Here is a 27471-nt window from a genome sequence, read left to right as displayed (position 1 = left end):
TCAGCTATGTCTAGTGATATGTGTAAAAATGCACATCCATAGTCATCCCCCTTTCCCACCTTCGCAAAGGAAGAAGGGACAAATATTTTCTCAATTCTTCTCCAGGACTAAGACTGGCCATTCTAATGACTATTCAGTTGGGGTTTCTGTCATTTTCATTTACATTATTATATGTTTACACCAAGAGTTAACAGAGCATTTGATGGCTCTCATACTGTTCTTGGGGGGAAATGGAAAAAAAATGAGGGTTAGAAACATGCAATTAGGTGAATTTGCAACTGGCTGAATGACCACTTCCAAAGAGTCATCATTAATGAATCCATATCAACATGGAGGGATGTCTTCAAGGGAATGCCCAGGGAATTGTACACTATCAATGATTTCAATAAAATATAGATGGCATCCTTTTTTAAAAATTTTTATTTTTATACCAAGATATTTAATTTTTTCAATTACATGTAATAATAATTTTCAACATACATTTCCCCTAAATTATTCCCCTTCCCCTCTCAGAGGTGGCAAACAATTTAATCTGGATTATACATGTACTATTATGCAAAACATATTTCCATATCAGTCATTGCTGTAAGAGAATACTCATATTAAACCAACCCCCCCAAAAAAACATAAATAGACTCATGTGAAAGATAGTGTGGTTTGATTATAGATGGCATTGTTAGAAATCTCCAATTGGGAAGAATCTGGGAGGAACTGCTAACCCACCAAATAACAGAGTCAGAATTCATAGATTAAAAACTGGAATTGACATTAGAAGCCATCTAGTCCAAGCCAATCCTCCATTCTTCTTCTCCAGATATTTTTGGGAGTAACAAACATTCTCGTGCTACTTAGACTACCTAGATTTCTCATGACAAGTTAATGCATGTCCGTGGTTGGATGCACCTGTAGTTCTGTTTATTGGTCAATGGAAATGAAAAAAAAATCTGCATTCATTGCAGTTCCATTTTCTCTTCCATTCTGTGTTACAGACACCAACACACCACTCATTGGAAAATGAAAAAAAAATACACAAAAAATGAGGAAAAAAACCAAAATGTACAATGGATGCATTGAAATTATATGCAATTGTATAAATGGTGCAACAGTAATAAAGTTAAATAATTTTTTTAAAAGTCATCTAGTCCAAGCTCCTAAGGAAAATGAGACCCCAAAAGGTAAGTGAATCACTTGAGGTCACATAGTTACTAAGAGACAGAACAGGAAGAATAAAAATTCAGAAGATCTTGACAGGCTGATATTGGGACAAATTGAACAAGATGTTTTAGAACAAATAGATTCTTTTCCATTTTCCCTGATCACTTGAGAAAACAGAACCAGATGTGGTATTTCTGGACATAAGGGTATATACAGTTTTAGAACTTTGTGCATAATTACAAGTTGCTCTCCAAGATAATTGGATAAGTTTATAGTTCTACCAACAGCGTATTAGTATCCCCATTTTTCCATATCTCTTCCAACATTTGTTATTTTGCTTTTTATCTTTTTAACCAATATGATAGGCATGAGAGAATATCTCAGATTTGCATTTCTTTAAACGATAATGAAAAAAGAACTAAAAACTGAGGGAATGCCCATCAACTGGGGGGTGGGGAATGGCCAAATAAATTGTGACATATGATTGTAATAGAATACTACTGCACCATAAGAAATGATGAACAGGTTAATTAAAAAAAACATGAAATTATGAAGAGTGAAATGAGCAGAACTAAGAGAACATTATATAAGCAACAGAAACATTATTTGAAGAATGACTTACATATGTCCACTTTCAGAGAAAGAACTGATAAATAGAAACAAGCAAGACATAGTTTTATATATACGTCTTTTTGTCAAATGATGCCTTATTTAGTGTGGGAAGGAGAGGGAAGGGAGGAAGGGAGATACCTGGGAATTTTAATGTAACAAACAGACTAATAATTTTTAAAAATTGAACAAGATAAAATTCAGTATTGAATAAATGTTAAAATTTTTGATGGGTTCAAAAAATCAACTTTACAAGAACAAAATGAGGGAAATAGGGTTAAGACAATGATTTACCAAAACAAGCACTGGGGGTCTTAGTGGATTACCAGTTTAATAGGAACCAAAAGTGTTATATAGTATATAAAAAAGCTAATTTGGTCTTTGGTCATATTAAGATAGTATCATTGTTGTTCAGTCATTTTTCAGTCACATCTGACTCTCCATGACCCCATTTTTTGGACAGGACTATTTCTCTTTATTAATTGCACCCAACATACACACAAAATTCTTTATGATGCATACATATAGCCTTGTTAAACATGGTATAAAATATTTGCACTTTTTTTATTTAGAGATTTAGAAAGAATAATAGCAACTGGCAAGGCAGGGAAGGGTTCCCATGTTCCATCAGAAAGGTTTTCTTGGAAAAAAAAAAGATTTTCTTAACAAAGTAAGATGGCATAGTGTTCAGTAATAAGGAAGTGAGAAATAGTCCTGTTTTTTTTTTTCCTGCCCTGATCAGACTACATCTACATTTCATATTCTGGGGAAGGATATAGCCAAGCTGAAGCATGTCCAGAGGAGGGTGGCCAAAATCTTGAAAGGACTTCAGCACTTGCCACAGGAGGATCTCATCTGTGAAGGAACTAGGAATGCTTATCTTAGAGAAACAAAGGCTTTGGGGCAGAGCATGGTACCTGTCTTCTCATGTAGTTGAAGGAATGTCATATGGATGAATGATGGAAGTGTTCTGCTTATTCCCAGAGGGTATAAGGCAATGGGTAGAAATTGCAAAGAAGCAAATTTAGGCTTACTAAGAGGAAAAACTTCCTAACTATTGGAACTACCTTAAAATAGAGTGGGCTATCCCCAAAGAGAAAGTGAGTTTCTCTTCATTGGGGGCCTTCAAACAAAGGTTTGTTGAAATCTTGTTGGGTATGAGGTAGACACTGCTCTTTGTCAGCCATGGCTTGGACTTGATAATCACTGAGTGGCCTTCCAACTCTAGCATTCTGTAATTCTGTATATATTATAAGGGACTCCAAAGCTTCTCTGGCTGCCCTGTTGCACTGTTGATTTCTATTATGCTTATAATTTGCTAAAACCCCCAGATCTTTTCCAAGTGAATTATTGTCAAGCCATATCTTCCCCACATTAAAAGTACAACTTCTGAGCTCTTTTTGGAAGATTATTCTGTCAGAGACAGTCCTGCCAACTTCATGTCATCCATAAATTTGATAAGCATGTAAGCTGTGTCTTCATCCAAGTCGCTGATTTTAAACAGTTTACCAGAACAGGGCCAATGACAGAATCCTGTGGCTACCACTATGGGTTTCCTGCCAGGTTCTGATAGATAGATTACTCAACATACTTTGGGTTGGTTGGCAAACTAGCTTTGGCTCCACCTAACTGTTCCAGGCTCCAAGTCAGATCTTTTTAGTCCACAAGGTTATCATGAACCAAGCTTAGACCACAAGTAACCAGGGCTTCAAAGCCCATTTAGAAGTGCTTCTAGCTATATAGCCAAGGCTTAATTCCCTTCCCATTGAATTTGTTACATGAAGACCAGACACAATAAACAGCAATAAACCCATTTATTCAAGCAGATAATAAACAGATATGCAGGTGAGGATACATCCAGCAAAGAAGAGAGTGAATGAACTCTCTTATTGTGAGTAAAATACTGAGAAACAAAAAAAGAGGGAGAGAGAGAGGAGAGAGAAACAGAGACAGAGAGAGAGAGATAGAGACAGGGAGAGAGAGAGAGACAGACAGGGAGAGAGAAGGAGAAAGACCAAGATCTTACCTAAGGGGAAATTCCCTGAAATCTCTAGTGTGTTAAGCTAGGGATTGGGACATGATTGAAATGCTGTCTCTTCTACATGTCAGCTTCTTCCTGGAGTCTTTCTCTCCCTTCAGGGCTCTCCCTGGAGAAAATATAAAATATGTGTCTTCTCTCTTGAAGCTGGAAGCCAGAAGACCAGGATCTCTCTTCTCTCAAGTTTTCATCAGCTCTATCTCTCACACTGTCCAGACGCTTTGAATTACCAACCTCAATCTATAAGAGTCTTATGTAAATGAATTTTGAGCTGATTACATTCATATATCACATTGATTGTATTTCCTTGACTTATCAACCCTGTTTAAAAAAAAAAAAGGAAGGTGACCTAGAAGCATTGCTCTGAATGAATCTATTTTATCTCACAATGATAACTTAATCCCTTTTTAAGTAAACAAAAACTGCCATTTTACCCTTACCCTTACAGTACTGTGTATTGGTTCCAAGGCAGAAGAGTGGTAAGGGCTAAGCAATGGGGGTTAAGTGAGTTGTCCAGGGTCACAGAGCTAGGAAGTGTCTGGGGTCAAATTGAACTCAGGACCTCCTCTCTGTAGACCTGAGTCTATATCTACTGAGGCACTACTGAACCCCAAAACTACCATTTTAAATTATCTTTTTATACCAGGAACCAAAACCAAACCAGTTTGAAAACCATACTTTCTTAGCTCCTTTAATAAAATCAGTTTAGCATTTACCCATCTTTCATCCTACAGCCTCTCTCCCACTTTTCATTCCTCAAATATCACCAACAATGGTTCAGCATTCATATCCACAGAATGTGTAATTCATTAGATCAGGTCACTGAAACTCACTGAGGGGCTCTAGATATTCTCTTACTGGCTCTTTACTTAGCTTGAGTTCCAATTTCCTGCTAACCATTTTCATTCTATTCTTTTCATTTTGAAGATCATTCCTCTCAATCAGAGAAGCAAAAGAAAAACCAAGTAGTTGTGCCTTCTCATTACAGAAAGTTCTAGCTTTACATAAATTCACATAATGGAAAATTGACTTTATTGTAAAGAACTTCTGAAAGAAATTCACATTTCAAAAAAAAAAATCTGTTAACTTTACCATACAGTACTGTGCCCTCTCTTTTGGTTCCCCACCCTGACTCCTTCCCTCTGTCCACACTCAGGTATATGGGCACCATGTCTATCTACATCTGTCACTAGACCTCTCCTGTCTGTGTCCATACAACATATGACTAGCCCCAACATGTTCTCCCTCTTGGTTCCAGCCAGGCCCCAAAGTGGCTGACCTTGGTCTCTGAATATTCCTCCTCCTGCTCTTACTTTTCTGTTCCCAGTCCCCATATGTCCTTGAACCATATGCTAGTCCTTCCCTTTACTGCTCCTCTTCCTCTATCTCTCCCTCCCTTCCTTCCTTCCTCATCTTCTCCAGCAAATTCACATTGTGTAAGTAAAGGTCTGTGGAAGGGTCCACCTATATAAAATGAGAACTGTCTATATTATCCATTGTTCTCACCTCATCCACTCCATCACTAAACTTATCCCTTTTTTCTTTCTAACATTACTTTTAAAAAAACACTCCTTTTTTGTTGGCTTAGCACACAAATTATGCAACCCTTGGGTAATTCTGGGATTTCACATTCCTATTTATATAGGATCATGCCATTTTTTTGTACTTACTCTCAATCATCTTCTTTCTTCCATCTATTGTATTTGTCTTTTTAAAATTTGAACTCCTGGATGAATCCCCTATGCAGTCATATAAGTCTTTTTAGATACTTCCTCCTTTTATTCCTCAATCATTATAATTTGCATTTGTTTCTTCAGATTTTCATTCTTGAGAGCCTCCCAAGCCTCTTAAATCAACTTGCTTTTAAGAATATAAGCCATAGAATTCTTCCTACCTTTTCTCTGCATGCTTTGAAATCCATTCTCCCAATGTCTAGGGGACACATCAGTCTATGGCCAGCATTCCCATCTCTGTCTATGAGGAACCCTGTGATAGCATGGCCACTTGTTCCCAAGGTTCCAATCATTTCTGTTTCATTTTTAATCTCTTCTTATTGGCCATAATATCAGTTCCCCTTATCAATGCCTCTTTAATATAATAGGAAAGGCAAATGAGCCTGACTGAGGTATCAAGGCACCCTGAGGGAAAGACAGGAGACAATTTGTCTCAAGCAACTCCAACAACAACCACCACCACCATCTTGACCACCATCTTCCTTTGGATCCTGATGGAGATAGTCCAAGACCCTGAACCCAAGAGCATTGGGAATAGCAATTCTTCCAGCCACCATACCTGTAACCATCATCTTGGGATTTAACCCACATGAAGAGGGAACCTGGCAATTATTAATCCTGTGCAAATGCCATACTTACTGAAGATCTAGAAAAGAAAGTTCTTGCCACCAAAGTGCTTGGTGTAGTCAAACAATTCAATATCAGAAACTGTTATCATTTGATCAGTGGAGATGATTTTTAAAAGGTATCACCAAATGTTTTGCCCCTACACCCTAAGGACTATGGGACCTTTCTGTCTTACTTGCAGCTGAAACATTCCATGTGTGTCATCTCATGTGAGCTCCTGGAGAGCATGGACTGGCTATTTGACTTTTCTATTTGTATCCCCAGAGTTTAGGACAGAGCTTTGCATTTAGTAAGCACTTAATAAGTGCTTTATTCATTCATTAATATATTCAGTCCTGATACTGATTGAAAGATCATTTCTATCTGGAAAGTAAAATAGCAAATTAGTAATTTCTCATCTTCTCTTAGCTGAAGGATATGTCTAACAGCAAAATAAATAAAATTTCCTCTCATATTTATATGGGATGTCCTCTCTTCATGCCAGGTTTGTGATCTGCTACTAGAATTCATTATTCATTTTCTCCTTCTGGAGGAGTTGGCTAGAGAAGACTCTCGTAATGTTACTTCTTTTTTCCCTCCATTAATTGTGGTTATGCTTTTTGATATGTGATACTATTTCACTTCCCTCTTTATCTGAGCTTTTGTTAAACCTCAAGATCAATTTATAACCCACTTTGAGTTCTTGGCTGAGCTTCTTTGAGTTCTTTGGAGAGAATGTTCTAATAGTTATCTGCCCTGCAGTTGCCATCCGTAATGAGCAATTAAGTGTCTGTATCTTCAGGTACTGTGTCAAAGGAACCTACCAAGGTACCAAGATACCATATTGAAAAATCTGAAAACACTTGCCCATTACTGAGGCTACACTTCCATGTATCTGTTGACTACCTTCTATACAGTGATTAGTGATTGTACCTGGGAATATGGAACTGTGAGGAGTTACAGCAAGAAGAGGCTTCTGCAAATGGAGCTAATAGGAAGGGGATACAACTAAAGAATGCTGGGAACATGCAAATCCCGAACTCGAGGCAAATAAACTTAAAAGCCAGAATTTTGAGTCAAAGCTCTGAGTAAACGCATCTTTTAAAAAAACTTCTCCTTCGTCTCTTTTTTTTGAGCCAGGTGAGATGGACTTGGATTCTAACTCCAATACTCATTAACCTCTTGGCACTTCATTCTTTTCATCTGTAAAATGAGATTTAAAACATTATAAGGACATAATAGAGAGAGAGAGGAGAGGGGATTTGAACCCAGGCCTCCGTGTCTCTAAATTTATTGTTTTTTCCACTGCACCGTGCTGCCTTGTGAGGCTACACAGTTGATATAGTCACAGATGAATTGTTGTCGATTTGTTAGCAAGATGTTAATATTCAGTGATCCCTTTACAAGTATGAATACTTCTCTTTGACTGAGTCAAAAGATGCAACAGATTGGCTGGGCTGAAAATTGGCCCTGACTCTGGAAGCTTTAAATAGCTAAGCTCTGGAGACAGTGAGCAGTTCAAAAGTCCTGGCAGGAGCCAGTAGTCAAGGAAGAACCCAACTCCTCATGGGGTTGGCAAGGGCGGGGAGTGTAGGGAATGAGAGAAAAGAGGAAGAATAGTATTTTCTCTTTTCTTCCTTCTATCAACCAAGGTGTCTAGCTGTTAAATTCCTTCCCAGAAGGAGATACCCCATCAGCAGTTAAAAAGACACTTTCAGAGAGCTCAAGGCAGTTGAAGGAACAAAACCATGCACTCAAGATAGACAAGGATACAGAGATGCAGTTATTTAAGGCTAAAAGCAGCTTCAAGGAGCATGACCTCTGACAGTGAAGAAGAGTCAGCTATGGATTTATGATAGTCATTGTGCTTTATAAGGAGTAGAATCCTGGGAACCCAGCAGATATGCTGTGCCCATGGAGAAGCTTTGTAAGGACTCCATGGAGAAAAAGGGACTTCAAAACCTAAAATATGGGGGGGAGTTACTAACCTTAACCACATGTGTTGCCCATGAGTATGTCTTTTTACTTTTGAACTATAAGTTTGTTCCCATTCTTCCTACAGACTCAGTGTATATATTATCAAGGGGAATGTGCCAGATTCATGGGAAGAATGGTTTGCCACTACTATTCTGACTATGGCATAAAAAAATGCCTTTACATTTTCTGTCTAATGACTGACTGTCAAGGAATGGTACACCAATGGGGGCTCATGAGCTATAATGTTTGAAGTCCAGACCCATAGGATACCCCAGAATCCAAAATAGAAGTTATGCTTCAGGGACCCAACCTTTCCATATTTGTATGCAAATTAAGGGAGAATCTCAGAAGAAAAAATGCTATGTAAAGCACTTTGAAAACCACAAATCATTATACAAATAACAACTCTAAATATTAACATTATGGAGCTGCAGTTCTCCTGAAATAAAAAAATAAGAAACAAAATATAATTCTTATCTTTTGGCACTAAAGCTAAAAACACAAATTCTGGATTTCTCTCACAAAGAGACTTCTGTGTTGTCACTACAGACACACAACACTTTATCAACTTTTTATCTTTTGCATCAAAGGCTATACATAAATAAGAGATTGGAAGAGACTTTTGAGATATAAAGTTTATCTTCTTGCCTTTGGGCAGACTCACACTCTACCAGTCCCTTACCCCTTCCTTTTCAGAATTCATTGGAAGTAGTCACATCTAGGTGTTGTATGGCACAGAGAAGTAGAAACTAGCCCTTGCCCTCAAGGGGATGTCTCTCTGTTGAGCAGTCAGAACAAGCACACATGGAACAGTTAGAAAAAAAAATCTGTGGAGAAGCAAACTATACAACCTGCCTTAGTAACTAACACATTTTGCTTTGTGCTCTTTGTGCTCATAGATAGGTCAAAATTGCCAAAAATCAGTTGCACATGTCTGGTCTACTCAAAAGAATGACTCCCTTCCTCTCCTCCTTCTCTGCCTAGAGCAAATGCTTCAGTGATCACACAGCGAGGGGTGGAGGAGCCTGGGACAGACTCCATGGAGCCTAGCAAGGAGTTAAATCCCCATGCCCCATTTCATCTGGTAGGAGGGAGAAAACTGAGGTGGAAACCCCCCAGCATTTGCGAGGGTGTTTGGGAGCTCCTACTAGAGGATGTGGTTAGTGGCAGGGCTAGGAACCAGCTCCCTAGGCACACAGAGACAAAAGATGAGAAGGTCAGGACCACAAAAGCCTATTCTTTCCTGCCAAATTCTTTGAAGAAGGATGGGTAGTTAAGAGCAAAATCAGGAGATGGATGACCTGGGGCAAACATCAGGATAGAGGTTTTCTGAGAGTTTTGGCCAGCCATCTTAGAGTCACTAGCATGCACATGAAGCCAAGGAGAGATCCGGCTCCATGGAACCTTTATCCCTAGCTGGACCAGGGGAACGTTAGGGAAACACTTCTTGAAAATGAAAACAATTTTTTCTGGGCATCATTAGATTCAATGTGGGGAGAAAAACCTGAGGACTGAAGTTCCAGGAGACTTTGCCAGGATTTCAATTCTGCCTCTCTATGCCAGAATGGATACCAACTCCTTCCGAGCATCCCTTCCTCTCTCTTTCTTACTCTTCCTTGTTTCCTTCTCTCTCTCAGCCTCCCATCCTCAAGTCATTCAAGTCTAGCTGAGGGCAAAGAGAAGCTGGGAGGAGGTATAACCCATCCCATCTTTTTCCATCCTAAGCCCTGGCTTTAGGCACATCACCTGAATATATACTAATTTAACACCCAATCACCCCAATCCATCTTGGACGCTGCTCTGGAACCAGGCAAAGCTCTAGAAATCTGGGGGTGGCCTGAGAATGCTCCCCACTCCGGGTCATCTCTGGCTTAAAAGATCCCTGGGATACCAAAGTGGTTCTGGGTGCTCTGCTTCCTTTTTGGATTACTATAGTTCTCTCCTATTTGGTTTCTTTGCCTTCCAGCTTCCTGCCTTGAATGAATCCTATAAATGACTGCCAGCACAACCTCCCTTAAACACCATTTTCACGTTTCTCCTAGTCAGTAGTGTTCTGAGTCTCCCAGATTTTTCAGGTGCCCTTTGATCTCTCCCTCACCTGTATCATTCCCCAGCTTGTACTGTACCAGTGGTATCTCTGTTTTGTCCCTCCTCACCAGCAGAGGATTTGAGGTCTGGCTCTGTTTCATTTTCTCTTTGCCTTGCTAGGATCTAGCATAGTATATAGTGCATCATAGACATGTAACAATTGGTTGCTGGATTGAGCTGGGTGGCTCTGTGCATTGCAAAATATAGATTTGACAGCTAGATGGCATGATAGATAGAGTTCTGGAAGACTTCTCTTCATGAGTTCAAATCTAGCTTCAGATACTAGCTGTGAGACCCCAGGCAAGTCACTTAACCCTGTTTGCCTCAGTTTCCTTATCTATAAAATGAACTGGAGAAGGACACATCAGTCCAGTATCTTTGCCACAAAAACCACAGATAGGGTCACAAAGAGTTGGACATGACCAAAAATGAAGAATAAGATTTCTGGCTCTCTTTAAAGCCTTAAAACAGAACTCCATTCCACCTGCCCAACCTTCTTCTTCCTTCTTCTTATGGTAATCTTGAATTTGCTTACACCAACCCCTCTGCCCTAGATGCCCTCCAATTCCCTCTTTCCCACCTAAATCCCAACCAAGACCCCACTCCAAACCCACTTCTTTCATTAAACTCTTTGTGATAACATCAGCCTACTCTCAGCTCTGAAATACTACAGAAAGCACTTATGGTCGGTAATAGATATTTTAGCACTTGTATTATGCAATATTATTTTATGTCTCTTCCTAAGTCTGTGTAAGTCTATTCAACCTCTAGCCTTCTTGAGGACAGAGATCCACTTTCTATGTTTTCTGTGTCCCCCCAAATATCCAAGATGGTACATAGTAGATGCTCAACAAATACTTGTTGATTACTAGATTCTCCTCCATTAAAGGGAGGTCCCGGTACCCTGCTTCCCTACTCCCATTCAACAAAACTCAGATCTTCCTCTTGAACAGTGTCAGCAATGCCAGCCCCTGGATAGGTTGCCATGAGAGCAGAGTATCTTGGCTAGCATGGAGGGAGGGGCAATCAGAGTCTTCTTTTGTCCTCATCAAAGCCCTGGTCACCCATGACACTGAACTCTTTTTTTTGGATTTTTCTTCCAGAAAAAGAAGTACTTATTGATGATGGTTGATCCAGATGCCCCCAGCAAGAATCATCCAAAATATCGCTACTGGAGACACTGGCTGATAGCTAATATCAGTGTGAGTAGATTCATCAATACCTTTTTATCCATGAAGGGTGAGAGCTGAAAGCTTGAACGTGTTGGTGTTTTCATGTTCCCTTTTGGGAGAGGAGTCTGGGATAATCAGAGAGCCCCTGGCTTCACCCACCAGCCACCTGTCCTCCACAACCCCCTTCATTTCCTAATTGCATTTCTAAACCAAAGTGTGATGTCTGGGGGCAGGGAGGGAGAGCTAGAGCGCCATGGAGCCAAATATTGGGATTTCAGGACCCTATACCGTACAGGTTGGTCCGGTTGGCAGAACCCGGGACAGCTCTAACCAAACTGGTTCCTATAGGCAGCCCTTCCTTTCTTGTGTTCCTGATGTGGCCTGAAGAGGCTGAGGAGCCATTGAAGGGGTAAGCATGAGTATTCTGTTTTGTTTTATTTTTTTTTTTTAATTTGGGGCTTAAACTCATGGCCCCTTTCTTCCATTAGTTGTGAATGCTTTCACTGGGAATGGGTATGATGTAATGTAGCTCCACAGCAGTGTTTGAAAGTCCTCCAGAGGGATTGGGAAACTTCAAAGTGGTGTGCCAAGGCTCTGGCCCTCTATTGCTGATGTGCTGGGAATGAGGTTGGAGATTCACTAATCAATGAACTTCTCTGGAGCAGGGAAGGGGGTTTATATAGTCAATAGCTCCTGAAAGAGTCCCAGAGGGAGGTGGGGGAGAGATGGCAATACACAGACAAGTGAAAATAGCTCCCAGCACGGTTGCCAGCTGAGAAAGTGCAAGTTTGGTCCTTGCTGTTAGTGGTTGCTGGCCAAAGAGAGGTGCTCGGATGCCTTCCTTACTCCACACTCTTGACTTCCCTCTCTAAAAGGATGGGTTGAACAATGTTGGAACCCACATCCACCCCTTATCAAAAGTCTCTCACTGGGGCCTTGAGATCGGAGGTTCTGAGTTCAATTCTGACCTCAGACACTTGTTAGCTGTGTGACTGGGCAAGTCGCTCAATCCCTTATTGCCTAGCTCTTACCACTCTTCTGCCTTGGAACCAATACAGAATATTAATTCTTAAGCAGAAGGTAAGGCTTATTTTTTAAAGGGTCTCATTGAAAGTAAGTGTCATAGGACACCTGCATAGAGCGGCTATGCTAAGAGGATCACAAGGTGAGAGGAGAAAAGGAAGAAGGTATTGGAATTACCCCCCTTTGGAGTAGCTGCTGACTTCCCATCAGGAAAGAGCACATGTGCTAGGTGGTGTGCTTAAGGGAAAGGGCCCACTGCAGAGGGGAAGGAGGGAGTCTCTTGGAAAATATTCTTATGCTATAACCCAAGAACAAAGGCTATTTTCTATTAACAAGTTCCTAGAATCTTTGAACACCCAAATATTAAAGCTAGAAGGGACCATAAAGATCACCCAGGCCAACATCCTTATTTTTCTGTTGAGGAAACCAAGGTACAGAGAAGGGAAGTCATTTGGCAAAGGGAATATGGCTAATTGGTATGAGAATCCAGGACTTCTGACTCAAGCTAGTTATCTTTCCACTATACTCCAATTCTGACTTTGTCCTACAGGAACATTTAGATGTCAGAATCTAAGGCTGAAGCAATCTCAGTTCACAAACAAGATGGCCCCTCTGTCTCCTCTGGAGCTCTTACAATGGTGTTATTTTCTCTTATGACATCTTTAGAGTGAAAAGGCCAGCCAAGATCAATAGCCCAACTTAGAAATGGAGTAGGTGGCAGTTGTCCGGCAGACAACTGCCAGGACAAGGCTCCCAGCCCTCCCCACCACAGCTAAGAAGGGTATTGAGTTTCAGTCTGGTTTTCACCGGCTGTCCCTGGCCCAAGTGCCAAACAGGAAATGGTGGCTTTCTTCAGCTATTTCCCCTAGGTCCTGTCTGACCCCATAGGCTCTGAATTTCAGGGGGCCACATAGAAAGTGTACATCACATCCTACAGGATATAAGATGCTGGATCCTACCCAGCAAGACCCAGAGGGAGGAAGGCTCCACAGTACAATCTAAGGGTATTTTTTTCTTTTTCCTTTTCTTTTTTAACCTTCTGTCTTAGAACTCACACTAAGTATCAATTTCAAAGCAGAAGGGGGGTAAGAGCTAGGCAAATGGGGTTAAGTGGCCTGCCCAGGGTCCCACAGCTAGGAAGTGTTTGAGGCCATATTTGAACCCAAAGACCTTCCCTCTCCAGGTGTGGCACTCTATTCGCTGAGCCACTTAGTTACCCCAACGGGTACTTTTTCATGCCTACTCGGACACCATGCAGTGGGGCAATATTTTCCCAACTACAAGCCTCAGACAAATTTTTATCAGTCTGCAAATCTTTTATTATCAAAAGGTCTTATTTCTTAGATCATGTAAACTTATTTCTCCAACCCATACTCAAATAAGTATCATCTCTACAACACTTCTGACAAGTAGTATTCTACTTCCTCTTAAGTATAAATCTAATGATGGGGAGCTTTACTATCTCCCAGGGCATCATATTTCAAGAATAACTCCAGTTGTTATGAAGTTTGAACTGAACTGAAAAACAACTGTCCGATTTCTATCCATTAATACCTCATTCTGTGCTAGAGGGCCAAGCAAAACAAATATAACCCCTTGATGTCAGGCTTTACCTCCTCAAAGCCTTCAACTTATAGCATGCTTGTGAGTTGCCCTATGTGTGTTCTAACTTGTCAGCATCCTTCCCAAAACATGGTGGCCAGAACTGAACATGGTCCTCTTGAAGTGGTCTGAACAGTTGCTTCATCTGGAGGATGACAATGACCTTGGGTTCTTTGACTATGCCAATATAATAAAATAGACCCTGGGAGCTCTTACCAAGTTGGAAAGGTTTCAAATTCAGATCTGGGAATAGATTGTAAGACTGTCATCTTTGGACCAGTCCAAGTTAGTTCAAAAAGGCTCATCACCGAAAGGTTGGCCACCAATCAAAAATGTATTTATTTTGGCCATGTAAGACAGGGGTGAAGGAGGAGAAAGTGATAGAAGGCATCTGAGTGGTAGGAGATAAGGAAGAGAGGAAAAGAGAGTTTATAGTAAATGGTCTCAACTTTTTTCTGTAAAAATATGGAGCAAGGTTCTCAGATGAGAAAGTGGGGGTAGGAGGAGCATGGGAAGTTTGAGGAGGGATGAAAAGATTTGGAATAGCCACTGTTGAGAATGGGAGAGTGAGTTGACAAAGGAGCCATGATAGGATTGCCTAGCAGCAGTGAGAGCCCAATTGAGATCATGTAACATATTTGATACTGGTAAAATATCTAAATTCTCTACAATGAATCCCTCTTCACAGCATAACTTCAGGTTTGGGGGCTTTAGGAATGTGGGACCAGGAGGATGGAGGGGGATTGTTATGAGTGACCAAGTTAATTTTTAAACTTCGAATGGGCTTTATCTTGATAAGATGAAGTTTATCTGCATACTTCCAGGATCTATAGTTTCATGAGTATGAACACTCTCTCCATTGATGCAAATTGCAGCTCCTTTTATGGTCTTCCCAAGTCATCATGGCCAAAATAAATACATTTTTTTATTGGTGGCCAGGCTTTGACATTGCTGATCACTGTCCTCCTTGATCCTATCTCCTCTCTAGGTTTTCCTTTTCCCTATCTAATCTCTTCTTCTCTGTCTCCTTTGTTGGATCTTCTTCCAGGTCACACTGTCTATCTATAGGTATCTCTCAGGGTTCTGTCCTGAGTCCTCTTCTCTTCTCCCCTTATTTGATGATAATTTTTTAATATTTATTTATTCTCTCCTTCATTTGGTGTTCTCAACTGCTTCCATGGATTTAATGACCGTTTTTATGCTGACAATTGTCCCCTCTTATCATGCCCAAATCTCTCTCCTGACTGCCAATCTCTCTTCTCCTTTCAAACATCTTGAACTGCTTGTCCAGTAGACATCTTAAACTGAATATTTCCAAAACAGAACTCAATTTTTTTCACCCTCTTCTCCCCTCCTCCAATCCTATCTTCCCTCTTAATATAGAGAGCAACACTAGGAGTTCCCTCAGGCTCAACACCTAGGAGTCATCCTGGATTCCTCACTGTCACTTGTTCCCCATATCCAAGCTGTTGCTATTTGTGACATCTCTCAAATATATCTCCTTCTCTCCTCTGATAGTTTCATCACTCTAGGGCAGGCCCACATCACCTCACACCTGGATTATTGTGTAGCCTGGTAGTGGGCCTGCCTGTCTCAAGTCTCTCCTTGCTCCAAACCATTCTCCATTCTGCCACAAAAGTGGTCCAATCATGTCATTGCCCTATTCAATGAACTCTATCGGCTTCTTCTTGCCTCCAGGAACAAATGCAAAATGCTCTGTTTGGCATTCAAAGCTGTCTATAACCTAGGCCCCTCCTACCTTTCCAGTCCTCTTATACCTTATTCTCAAACACATACTCCTCCAACCAGTAGCACTGGCCTCCTGGCTGGTCCAGGAACAAAACATTCCATTTATTAGTTCTGGACTGTCTGTCTTCAGGCTTAGAACATTCTCTCTTCTCCACTCTGACTTCCTTTAAGTCCCAACTAAACTCTCAACTTCTGTTGGAAACCTTCCCTAACTCTTCTTAATTCCCACTTTTAATTATTTCCTGATTCTCCTGTAGATGGCTTGCTTTCTATACATTTGTCTACATGCTCTTTTCCCCATTAGATTGTAAGCTGTTTGAGGGCAGGGACTGTCTTTTACCTCCTTTTGTATCCAAGAGTTTAGCACTGTGCCTAGCACATAGTATAGGCTCTTAACAAAAGTTTATTGAATAGTTTGGATTAGGAAAATACTGATTAGAAGATGGAAGGGAGGATGAAATGGATTCTATTTCCAGGATTCTTTCATAAATTCATGGCATGGCCTAGAGATGATCACCAGGCCTCATTTTCCCCTTCTGTAAAATGAGAAAAATAATCTGTCTTTCTTTTCCTGTGTGAAATGAGTGGAATTAATGGACTTTGGAAGCCCAGCTATATTAATGTTCAATCTTTGCCATACCCCTGGGGTCAGAGGGTGATGGCAAAAGCACTGAGCATCCTGGAAGTAAACCCTGCGTGAATTCACTGTACAGTCAGTGTCCTCTCCATCTCCCTTTTCTGGAGAGTATGCATTTAGGAGGAATTTCTAGCAGAATACAAAATGGCTTCTTTCTCCTACCCTTGCTATGGCCTCAGCTTTTACTTAAAGACAATGTTTTTCAGGTCTGATTCATCTAATAATCTTTAGCATGAAAGTCTAATTAAGCTATCAATAAATCTGTATCATTCATTTCATGAGAAATGCATATAGGCTCCTCTTTTATTTGTCTTTGAAATTAGTGCTTGGGGCTTTTCATGCAGGTATTTTCATTAGAGTCTTTATTGTTAATGGGAATATTGAATACATGAAAATGGGATATTAATACTTTCCACAAAGAATATCACGAGTGATGACAAAGAGAGCTTAGAACAATTAAACAGACAAAGGCATCGACATCCACCTGCCCTCCCTTCCCCCTCCCCACCAAAACAAATCTTCCTAGAAACTCTCAGTGATTCTAAATTTTGGCTTGGAAATCTTTTGTTTAAAAAAAAAAAAGAATGAGATTCATTCCATGTTCTGCTGCACTTCCTACCGCCCCTCTCTGTTCATTGTTCCCATGTATCCCTTGGATGTAGTCAATGTAGCAGGAACCCTACAATGTGTTAGGAGAGGTAGATAAATGAAAAATACAAACAACTGGGCAAGGTCTGTTTGCAGCAACCAGTATTTTGTCGATGGGGGTAGTTACACGGAAACCTAAGACCAAGTGAGGATATTTTGGTTTGAATCTTTGGTTCTGCTATTATCTTGGGCAGGGGCAAATTGCTTCCCTAAGCGTCAGTTCCATCCTCACCCCCTTAAAATTAGGAGATGGAACTGGGTGATCTTTAAGGTCCTCTATAGCTTTCTTGATCTTGCTTGGCCACCCTATGCCTCAATTTCCTTCTCTGTAAAATAGAGACCTCTCAGAATTGATAAGAGGCTAAAGAATATCTATATTAAAAAAAAATCAGAAACCCTCCAGTAATCTTTGATTTATTTTCATTCCTTGTCAGACAAACAATTTTTATTAAAATCAAAGCAAATAAAAAATTACAATTGGGCACATCTTTTGTGCCCAGAACTGTGGCAATAATAGGGAAACATCTAAGAATAAGAAAAAGAATACTTCTTACCTTCATAGAAGAGAAGCCATAATGCAATGGACTTGACATGAGAAGGGGTCTAGGAAACACAATTTGCTGGCTGCTTAGACTTTGGTCAAGTCAGTAATCTTCTGTATTTTAGTTTCCTTATCTGTAAAATGGGGATAATAATGCTTACCTTACTTATTCACAGGATTATTGTGAGGAAAATATATTATAAATCTTAAGGTACTATAGACATATGAATTCTTATTATTTCCTGGAACTCAGGGTCAGACAAAGAAAATTAAGTAAGATAATGGATTAAATGTGATTTAGTGCATTTGGGGGTTGGCTGTTGTGACTTGAACCTGTTTCAGGTACCTGTTTTTCCTGTACTAGTTTTCTATTTTAAAGAGTAACTGGAGGATATTCCATTTAACTAGTATAACTTAAAGGTTCTTCATTTCACACACACATATAGCAGTGATCATGAGGAAGTTATCTCATTTGGGCCCATTTCTTTTTTAATTAAGTTTATTTATTTAATTAATTAATTTAGAATATTTTTCCATGGTTACAAGATTCATGTTCTTTCCCTCCCCTCCTCCAAGCCCATCCCATAGCTGACATGTAATTCCACTGGGTTTTACATGTATCATTGATCAAGACCTATTTCCATATTATTGAAATTTGCACTAGGGTGATCATTTGGAGTCTATATCCCCAATCATATCCCCATTGACCCATGTGATCAAGCAGTTGTTTTTTTCTGTGTTTCTATTCCCACAGTTCTTTCTGTGGATGTAGATAGCATTCTTTCTCATAAGTCCCTCAGAATTGTCCTGGATCATTGCATTGCTGCTAGTATAGAAGTCCCATTACATTTGATTGTGCCACAGTGTATTAGTCGCTTTGTACAATGTTCTCCTGGTTCTGCTCTTTTCACTCTGCATCAATTCCTGGAGGTTGTTCCAGTTCACATGGAATTCTTCCAGTCCATTATTCCTTTGGGCACAATAGTATTCCATCACCAACATATACCACAATTTGTTCAGCCATTCCCCAATCAGAGGGCTTCCCCTCATTTTCCAATTTTTTTTTTCCACCATAAAGAGTGTAGCTCTCAATATTCTTGTACAAGTCTTTTCCCCTATTATCTCTTTGGGGTATAAACCCAGCAGTTCTATGGCTGGATCAAAGGGTAGACAGTCTTTTAGTGCCCTTTGGGCATAGTTCCAAATTTCCTTCCAGAATGTTTGGATCAATTCACAACTCCACCAGCAGTATATTAATGTCCCAATTTTGCCACATCTCCTCCAACATTTATTACTTTCCTTTGCTGTCATAATAGCCAATCTGCTAGGTGTGAGGTGGCACCTCAAAGTTGTTTTGATTTGCATTTCTCTAATTACAAAAGATTTAGAATACTTTTTCATGTGCTTATTGATAGTTTTGATTTCTTTATCTGAAAATTGCCTATTCATGTCCCTTGCCCATTTATCAATTGGAGAATGGCTTGATTTTTTGTACAATTGATTTAGCTCCTTGTAAATTTGAGTAATTAGATCTTTGTTAGAGTTTTTTTGTTATAAAGATTTTTTTCCCAGTTTATTGCTTCCTTTCTAATTTTGGTTGCGTTGCTTTTGTTTATATAAAACCTTTTAATTTAAAGTAATCAAAATTGTTTATTTTGCATTTTGTAATTTTTTCTATCTCTTGCTTGGTCTTAAAATCTTTCCTTTCCCAAAGATCTGACTATTCTATGTTCACCTAATTTACTTATAATTTCATCCTTTATATTTAAGTCATTCACCCATTCAGAATTTATCTTGGTGTAGGGTTTGGATGTTTATCTAAATCTAATCTCTCCCATACTGTTTTCCAATTTTCCCAGCAGTTTTTGCCAAATAGTGGATTTTTGTCTTAAAAGCTGGGATCTTTGGGTTTATCATACACTATCTTACTGAGGTCATTTACCCCAAGTCTATTCCATTGATCCTCCCTTCTGTCTCTTAGCCAGTACCATTTTGATGACCACTGCTTTATAGTACAGTTTAAGATCTGGTACTGCCAGTCCCCCATACGTTGAGCCCACTTCTGAAAACTCTACTCCATAGCCCAACTGCTATTTACAATTTTGCCACATCCCTCTGGTCATGGGTCTCAGGCCTCACTGAAGTTGAATTTCTAAGAATGCTGAGATATGCAAAGCCTTATAACACAAAGAATTCATCTGGTTTCTCCCCCATCATCATTTGAGACCAGTTGGGATCAGGTCCAGTCATCTCCAAGAGTTTGAATCAGCAAATCCCAAGAGGCCATCAGATTAGCTCTGAAGCTGAAATAAAGCCCCTGCTTCCCCACCCCCATCACTGACATACACAATTTAAGCTAGAACCAGGACCATAATAACTAGGATAGAGTTTCCCCATAGTGCTGGGTACTTCCTCCCAACAATGGAAACCACCAATCCCCAAGCCTTGTACTTCATGACATGCCCCTACTCTTTTGCTTGTTCCCAGAGTCCTTTCAAAATAGATACCCCTTTGCCAAGTCCTACAGTACTTCTAAACACCCATGGAGCAAAAGTGGGACTTTCAGTTGAACAGGATGACCCCTTACCCCACACACTCAAAGTCAAATTGTCTTCTCCATCATTGCCAGCACTGCCCCTACTCCACACTATAGTGTTTTTGTTTGTTTGTTTGTTCATTTTAACCCTTGTAAAACCCTTACTTTCTGTCTTCAAATCAATACTGTATATTGATTCCAAGGCAAAAGAGTGGAAAGGGATAGGCATTGAGGATTGACTTGCCCAGGGTCACACAGCTGGGAAGTGTCTGAAGCCACATTTGAACTCAGGACTTCTTGTTTCTAGGCCCAGCTCTCAATCTACTGAGTGAGCCATCTGCCCTCTATAGGCAAATGTTTTTGCCCTATTTGAAAAAAGTTCTAGCTATAACCTGGCCAGATCTCCTGGTATTCTCTCAGACCACAGACAAATCCATGGATCTGGTCTAAAAGTGGGCAAAGCTGAAATTTAGGTCTAGGTGAATTCTTGTCAGTGTTCAGCGTTACCACGATATCCCAGCAGATGGCTATTTCATCCTCGCCACTGTTTGCTGGGTTGTTGTTTTCTAAAACCCAGCGCCCTTCACCATTCCTTCAGCACCAGAGGACTTAGCATTGCTGTCATCGTCACACCCTACAGATGCTTTCATTCCCATTCAAAATAATTTCAATAAAATGTTGCTATAAAGTAGAATATTATCTTTTGATGAATGTTTTTAAAGCCCTTTAGGTTTTCATGGTAATTTGCGGTGTAAAATTATTTAGAGATAAGAGCCAAATTAGCTCTGGTATGCTCAGGTCGCTGTGTCCTGTTATCCATGTGAGCAGTGTTTAAATATAATCAGCCCTTCGACTAATGCAGCATAATTGTTCATTTGAAAGAGCTTTTTTTACTCCATTCAATGAGTCATTAAAATATTCAAGGGATAATGCAGTGAATTGGAAATGAATTTATCATATTATCCTGTACATACTGTAGTGCCTCAGGTAACTAGGGAGAGAGAGAGAGAGAGAGACTGAGAGAGAGAGAGAGAGAGAGAGAGAGAGAGAGAGAGAGAGAGAGAGAGAGAGCGCAAAGGAGAGGAGCTGGTGTTCATGAGGATTCTGATAAACAAGGCTTTTGAATTGGTGTATGGGAAGGCTATAGAGGAAGGATGGGTAGAGAGAAAGAAAATGATTTTCTTAAAGCATCTCTCTCTCTCTCTCTCTCTCTCTCTCTCTCTCTCTCTCTCTCTCTCTCTCTCTCTCTCTCTCTCAACATTCTGAGAATCTGTACTCCACCACAGCTCTGCTGTTAACTTATTTTTATCAAATATGTTTATATCAGAAAGTCGTTATGGAAACCAATTCTGCCATCCAGGAGAATTCCTGGATCAGGCAGAAAACACACTCACACACACACACACACACACACACACACACACACACACACACACACAACTGCTCTCTCTCTCTCAATCTTTCTCTCTCACACACACTCACATTCTCACTATTTTTCTTACACACACTCACTGTCTCACACATACATAACACACATTTATTCTCTCACACAGTAATGCTCATATTCTCCCTCTCTCACATACACACACACAGAGTCCACAAAGGAACAACAAGCTCTTGCCCACTCAGCTATGAGCTCAGCAGGATCAGTGACTGAGGGTTAATGCCAACAAAATACAGGGCAGCATTCCTAGGTATTATAGCCTGAAGAAAAGTCAGAAAGAGGCACTGAGGGCAAAAAGGGATTGTCCAATGGGTAGAATTCAAACCAATGATCTAAACTTCATCCCTGATTCATGAATGACAGTTGAGTGTCTTCTTACCATGCTTTAGGGCTCAATTTCCTCAGCCACTTGAAGAATGTGAATAGGGTCATGGCAGAATCAGGCCTTTGATAGTCTAAGGGCATAATCAGGAGGGGAGTCATAGAATTGTAGACTTTCATAGTTAGAAGAGACCTCAGAGATCATCTAGTGTTATTCTACTTGGAGAGGAATCCACTCTCCAAGACCCAGCCACTGCTATAGGTCCTCCCATGATGGAGATCCATTTCCCTACCTAAGCAGCCTTTTGACCACAGGATGGCTAGAGAGTTATTCATTATATCAAATCAAACTTTTCCTCCCTGTAACTTCTATCCATTCAGCCTAGTGCCATTTTTTATGGTCAAACAAATCAAGGTTAATTCCTTTTCCCTCCAACAGGTTTTCAAATACTTAATGGCAGTAGTTTATCTTAAGCTTCTTCTTCACCAAGTTAAATCTTCCTGATTTCTTCCATTGGTTCTTTTACGCCTTGGCTTCCAGACCCTTTACCATACTGGTTGCCCATCTCTGGATGCACACCAGCTTGTCACTGTCTTTCCTGAAACCTGACATCAAGAGCTAAGGATATAAAAGATACTGCATGATCAGCCAGCAGGCAAGAGGACCTTAGACAAACGATGACCTAAATCATGGGATTTCAGATAGGAATGGCTCTTAGAGTTTGGACCTTATCTGTGTCTAAACACTGTGTTTCTGTTAATACAGCTCAAGATGGAATTCACTTGGCTGGCCACAATATCACCCTTTGATTGCCACCAAGCATTCAGGCCATTAAAGCTCCCAGGATTTTCTTTCTTCTTTGTATTTTTCATCACTACTACTGTCATCTGGCCCACTCTCTTCCCATCTCACCCCCCAAAGAGAAGTCCTCCCTTGTAATAAGTCTATATAGTAAAACAAAATAAAATTGCACGTTGGGCCTTTTCACCCTGCTAGCCATATCTCATATACCTGTACAGTTGTTTGTTTGTTTCAAGTAGAAGACTTTACTTTTATTCCTGTTAAATTCCTTTTTACATTTGTTCTATTATTCTAGCCTGACAAGTTCTTTTGGAATCCTGATTTTTTTGTTAGCTACTTCTTCCAAATCTATTAACATATTCAAGCATGATAAGTATTGGTTTTTAATAGAACAGGGTCAAGGACAGAGCTGTGGAGTAATCTGCTAAAAGATTTCCATCCTGGTTGACATTGAACCATTAAACTGCTATTGGTGGGGTCCAGTGTTTCCAAATCCACCTAACTTTATTATCACTTATCCCACTGTCAAATGCCTTGCAGAAATCCAAGTATACTGTGTCTATAGCATTTCTCTGTCTAAAAATATAAATACCACATCACAAAAAGGAAATGGACTTAGTCCTGCAAGACCTTTTGATGAACCCATGGTAGTTCTTCCTGATCACTACTTCTCTTTCTAAATGCTTATAAGCTGTCCCTTTAATATGTTCATATGATCACTGATTTAAAGCATAAAGAGAACTCCCACCAATTTTTTCTGGCCTCTAAAGTGTAGCTCCATTTAAGCTTGGTGTCCTGAGTTCATTGAAGACACTAGGTGCTCTCTTACTCATCTTGGTTTCAAGTACCTTTTAATTTATCCTTGCAAGTCAAAAGAATAGAAACAAGTTCTCAGTCAAGGAGCTCTACCTTTTCTCTCTCAGCCATTATCACAGTTCCATCCACTCCAATCAGTGTTACTATCCATTCTTTCATCTTCCTCTTGTCCCCAACATGACTTTTTTAATTATAAAGATATTTTATTTTACCAATTACATGTAATAAATTTCCACATAAGTTTCCAGAAGTTTTATGATCTGAATTCTTTCCCTTCCTCTCTTCCCTCCCCACTCCCAGAGCTGACAAGCAATTCCATCAGGATTATTATCACCAACATGACTTTTAAAAGTCCTTTTTGTTCACCTTTTCATCCTTTGCTTGCTACCAGATGCTACGAGCTCTGGTTTTCCTGACCCTATACTTTTAGGACCAAGGAACTCTTTTATTTCATCCTCACTTATCTACTCTTGTTTCCATCTTCTATACAAAGTTGTTGTTTTTTAATTCTAAATTGAGCCTCATAAGTCTACTGCACTTCCACACAGGTCTCTTTAAACATCTACTTCTTTCTCTTCTTTCAGAATAACTATTGTTTCTATTGTCAGAACTTCAGCCTTGATTGCTTGTCATTCTTTCTGGGAAAATTTCCCCTATAGAAGTTTGAGCCATAGGATGTTTTTTGATTTCCTGTCAGACCATCCCTGGTTACACACACACACACACACACACACACACACACACACACACACACACACACACACCTATATCATAGCCTTTTTGTGTATTGTGTGTGTCCATTACAAACTCAAAGACGTTGCAGTCACCTTCTCCCAAGGTTCTACTCATTTCTTCCTTAGCAATAATAGTGTTGGTATGTGATCACATCCCCAAAATAGCAGCTTTCTTCATCATTCTTCTGCCCTTTCTTTTTTTTAAATAACCCTTACCTTCTGGCTTTGCATTCAATCTAAAACAGAAGAGCAGTAAGAACTAGGCAATTGGGGTTAAGTGACTTGCCCAGGGTCACGTAATTAGGAAGTGTCTGAGGTCAGATTTGAACCCAGGACCTCCTGTCTCCAGGCCTAGCATTCCATCCACTGAGCCACTTAGCTACTCCTCTTTTTTGATCATCAAGACAAAGAAAAACTTTACCATCTGCTCTGTTTTTAGGAGATCGAGAACACCAGCAGATGTCAGGAAGTTGAAGTCTTCCATTACTATTACATCATGGCTCTGTGCCATATTTGTATCTGTTATCTGAAATTATTGTCCATTTCCTCCTTCTGACTGGGTGGTCTATTACTTACTCACTTCCTAATATCACTTTTGTTTCTCCAGCCTTTGATCTTTACCCAAATGCTCTCGACCTCCTCCAGTTTGTGATCTTCTTGGCAGTAGTGCATCTTCTTCATATGCAATGTTATGCCACTGCTCCTCTTATCTAACCTGTTCTTTCTGAATAATTGTCATATTCCAATGATTCATCACATACCACCCCAACTCAGAGGTACCTGTAAGGTCAAATGCAACTCCTTGCATTAAGATTTTATTTATTTATTATTCATTTTATTACTCAAACTCTGCACAATTTTGTTTAGACATTTGAAACTAAGATTTATATTACTACCTCTTTTCTTACATATGGTCTCCTGTGTATTACTGAACCTTTTCCTTGAGAATCTTCTACCCCATGAGGCCTGCTACTCCCTTTAATATATCTATATTAAAGCACTGGGCCCAGAGTCAAAAAAACTTCAGTTTCCTGAACTGCAAAATGGAGATAATAATAGTACCTACCTCCCAAGGTTGTTTTGAGGATTAAATGAGGTAACATCTATAAAGGTTTTAGCATCATGCACATAGTAGACACTTAATAAATGCTTGTTTCCCTTCCCCGGGCACTTGTGGTCTGGAGCATACTTGACTGGATTTATAAGTTTCCATATACATTTACCAGTCCTCACTGGATATGTTGTATCTCTGGTCAACAATTCATTATTACTCTATGTCAAGGCTTTGTACAGAAATCCAAATTCTATTCTTAAACATTATCTTCATAGACAGTTATTTGCTTCCCAAATCTGCCTCTCTTTTCTAAAGCCCATGCCTTTGATCTGCCCACATGTAAACAGCACTTGTGCCTTAGAATGTTCAGAAGGAGTAGTTCTATTACATCATGCCCTCGTTAGACCCCATCTAGAGTACTGTGCTCAGTTTGGGGCACCAGATTCTAGGAAGAACATTGACAACTGCCTGGAATCTGAAAACTATGAGGAACAGTTGGAAGAAATAGTCATGTTTAGCCCAAAAGAAAAGGTTATAGGGTGTGAGACTCAGACAACAAGTATTTATTTTTTAAATTTATTTATAACCCTAGTTTTATCTTAGAATCAATACTAAATATCAGTTCCAAGGCAAAAGAGTGGTAAAGGTGAAGCTGTCAGGGTTAAGTTCAAATCTGAGTAGCTGTACCACCCTGGGCAAGTCACTTAATCCTATTTGCCTTTTAAAAAAGGGGACAAGAGACTTATCCAGGGTCACATAGCCAGGAAGTATCTGAGGTCACATTCAAATTTAGGACTTCCTAGCTTCCAGACCTGGCTCTCCATCCACTGAGCCACCTATCTGCCCCAAAAAGAATTTATCAAGTGCCTATTATGTAGTAGCTTAGGAGTAGCTAGTGGACAGAGTCCACTTAAGTTCAATTCTGGCCTCAGAATACTAGCTGGGTGACCCTGGGCAAGTCAATTAACCCTGTTTGTCTCTGTTTCCTTATCTATAAAATGAGCTGAAGAAGGAAATGGAAAACCACTCTAGCATCTTTGTCCAAAAAACCCCAAACACTGTCACTAAGAGTCAGATATGACCAAACAGTGACTGACTGAAATGTGCCAGGTCATGGGTTAAACTGTGAGGAGAAAAAGACAAAAATAGTCCCTGCCTTCAAGGAGCTTACATTCTCATGGGAGAGCTATCATGTAAAGGAGGTCTATAGAGAAGATCTATGTTTAGTAGGAAGCAGATCATCTTAAAGGGGAAAACTGGGAGGAGGGGGACAGTCAGGAAAGGCCTCCTGAAGAAGGTGGCATTAGCACTGAGTCTTGAAGGAAGCCAGAAAGGCTAAGAAGCAGCAGTAAAAAGGGAGACCATTCTCTAGGCATGGGGAGCAGCCAGGGCAAAGGCCCAGAAGTGAGAGATTGAGTGCCAGATTCAAGGAACAACAGCATAACTAGAAGGGAGTAGAGTGTAAATAAAGAAGGCTAAAAAAGATAGGAAAAGGCCAGGATAGAACAAGTTTTAAATGCCAAACAGAAGAGTTTGCATTTGATCCTGGAAGTAATAAGCAGTTACTGAGCACTGAATAGGGGTGTTATATAATTAAATCTACACTTTAGAAAAACTTGGCCATGGAGAGGAGGGGGGAGCAGCTTTAGACAGCAAGCTAAAAGGCTGCTGCAAGAGGATACAACAAGGGCCTGAAGCTGGTGACTGACTGTGTAAGCAGAGAGGAGACACCTAGGAGAGGAATTGGGAAGGCAGAAACAACAAGATTTGGCAACAGATTCATTTACAGAGGGAGAGTTAGGAACTGAAACTTACATGGATGTCCCAAGCCCAGTGCCCTCAGCAGTAATGAGGAAATTCAGAAAGGGAGAGTGTCTGGGGGGAAAAATGATGAATTCTGGTTTTTAGACAGATCGAGGCTGAGATATATCTGGGATATCCAGTTTGGAATGTCTACTAAGTAGTCAGTGATATGAGATTGAAGCTCAGGGAGTATCTGGGGCTATCGAGATCTATGAGTCATCAAGCTTAGACACAATCGCTGAGTCCATTCGAATTGGTCAAGTAAAATAGCATAAAGCAAAAAAGAGGTGAGAGTCCAAGGGAGAACCTTGTAGGACTTCCAGGATTAGTGAGTACAATGTGGATAGAGAACCTTTTAGGACTTCCTTGTAGTCCTTGTAGGA

At 40.1% G+C, this 27471-nt stretch overlaps 1 protein-coding gene across 1 annotated transcript in view; it reads left to right on the top strand.

Moving 5' to 3' along the window:
- The window catches only part of PEBP4 (phosphatidylethanolamine binding protein 4), a 304435-nt gene that overhangs the window by 150471 nt on the left and 126493 nt on the right, over window positions 1-27471 (top strand). Inside the window, exon 4 of the mRNA XM_007476487.3 lies at window positions 11310-11408. Coding sequence (XP_007476549.1) covers window positions 11310-11408 — 99 coding nt within the window. The remainder of the gene's footprint in view (window positions 1-11309; window positions 11409-27471) is intronic.

Source organism: Monodelphis domestica, chromosome 1 (genome assembly GCF_027887165.1).
Source record: "Monodelphis domestica isolate mMonDom1 chromosome 1, mMonDom1.pri, whole genome shotgun sequence".
In the NCBI taxonomy this organism is placed as follows: domain Eukaryota; kingdom Metazoa; phylum Chordata; class Mammalia; order Didelphimorphia; family Didelphidae; genus Monodelphis; species Monodelphis domestica.
This window is presented reverse-complemented; position numbering and strand designations above follow the sequence as displayed.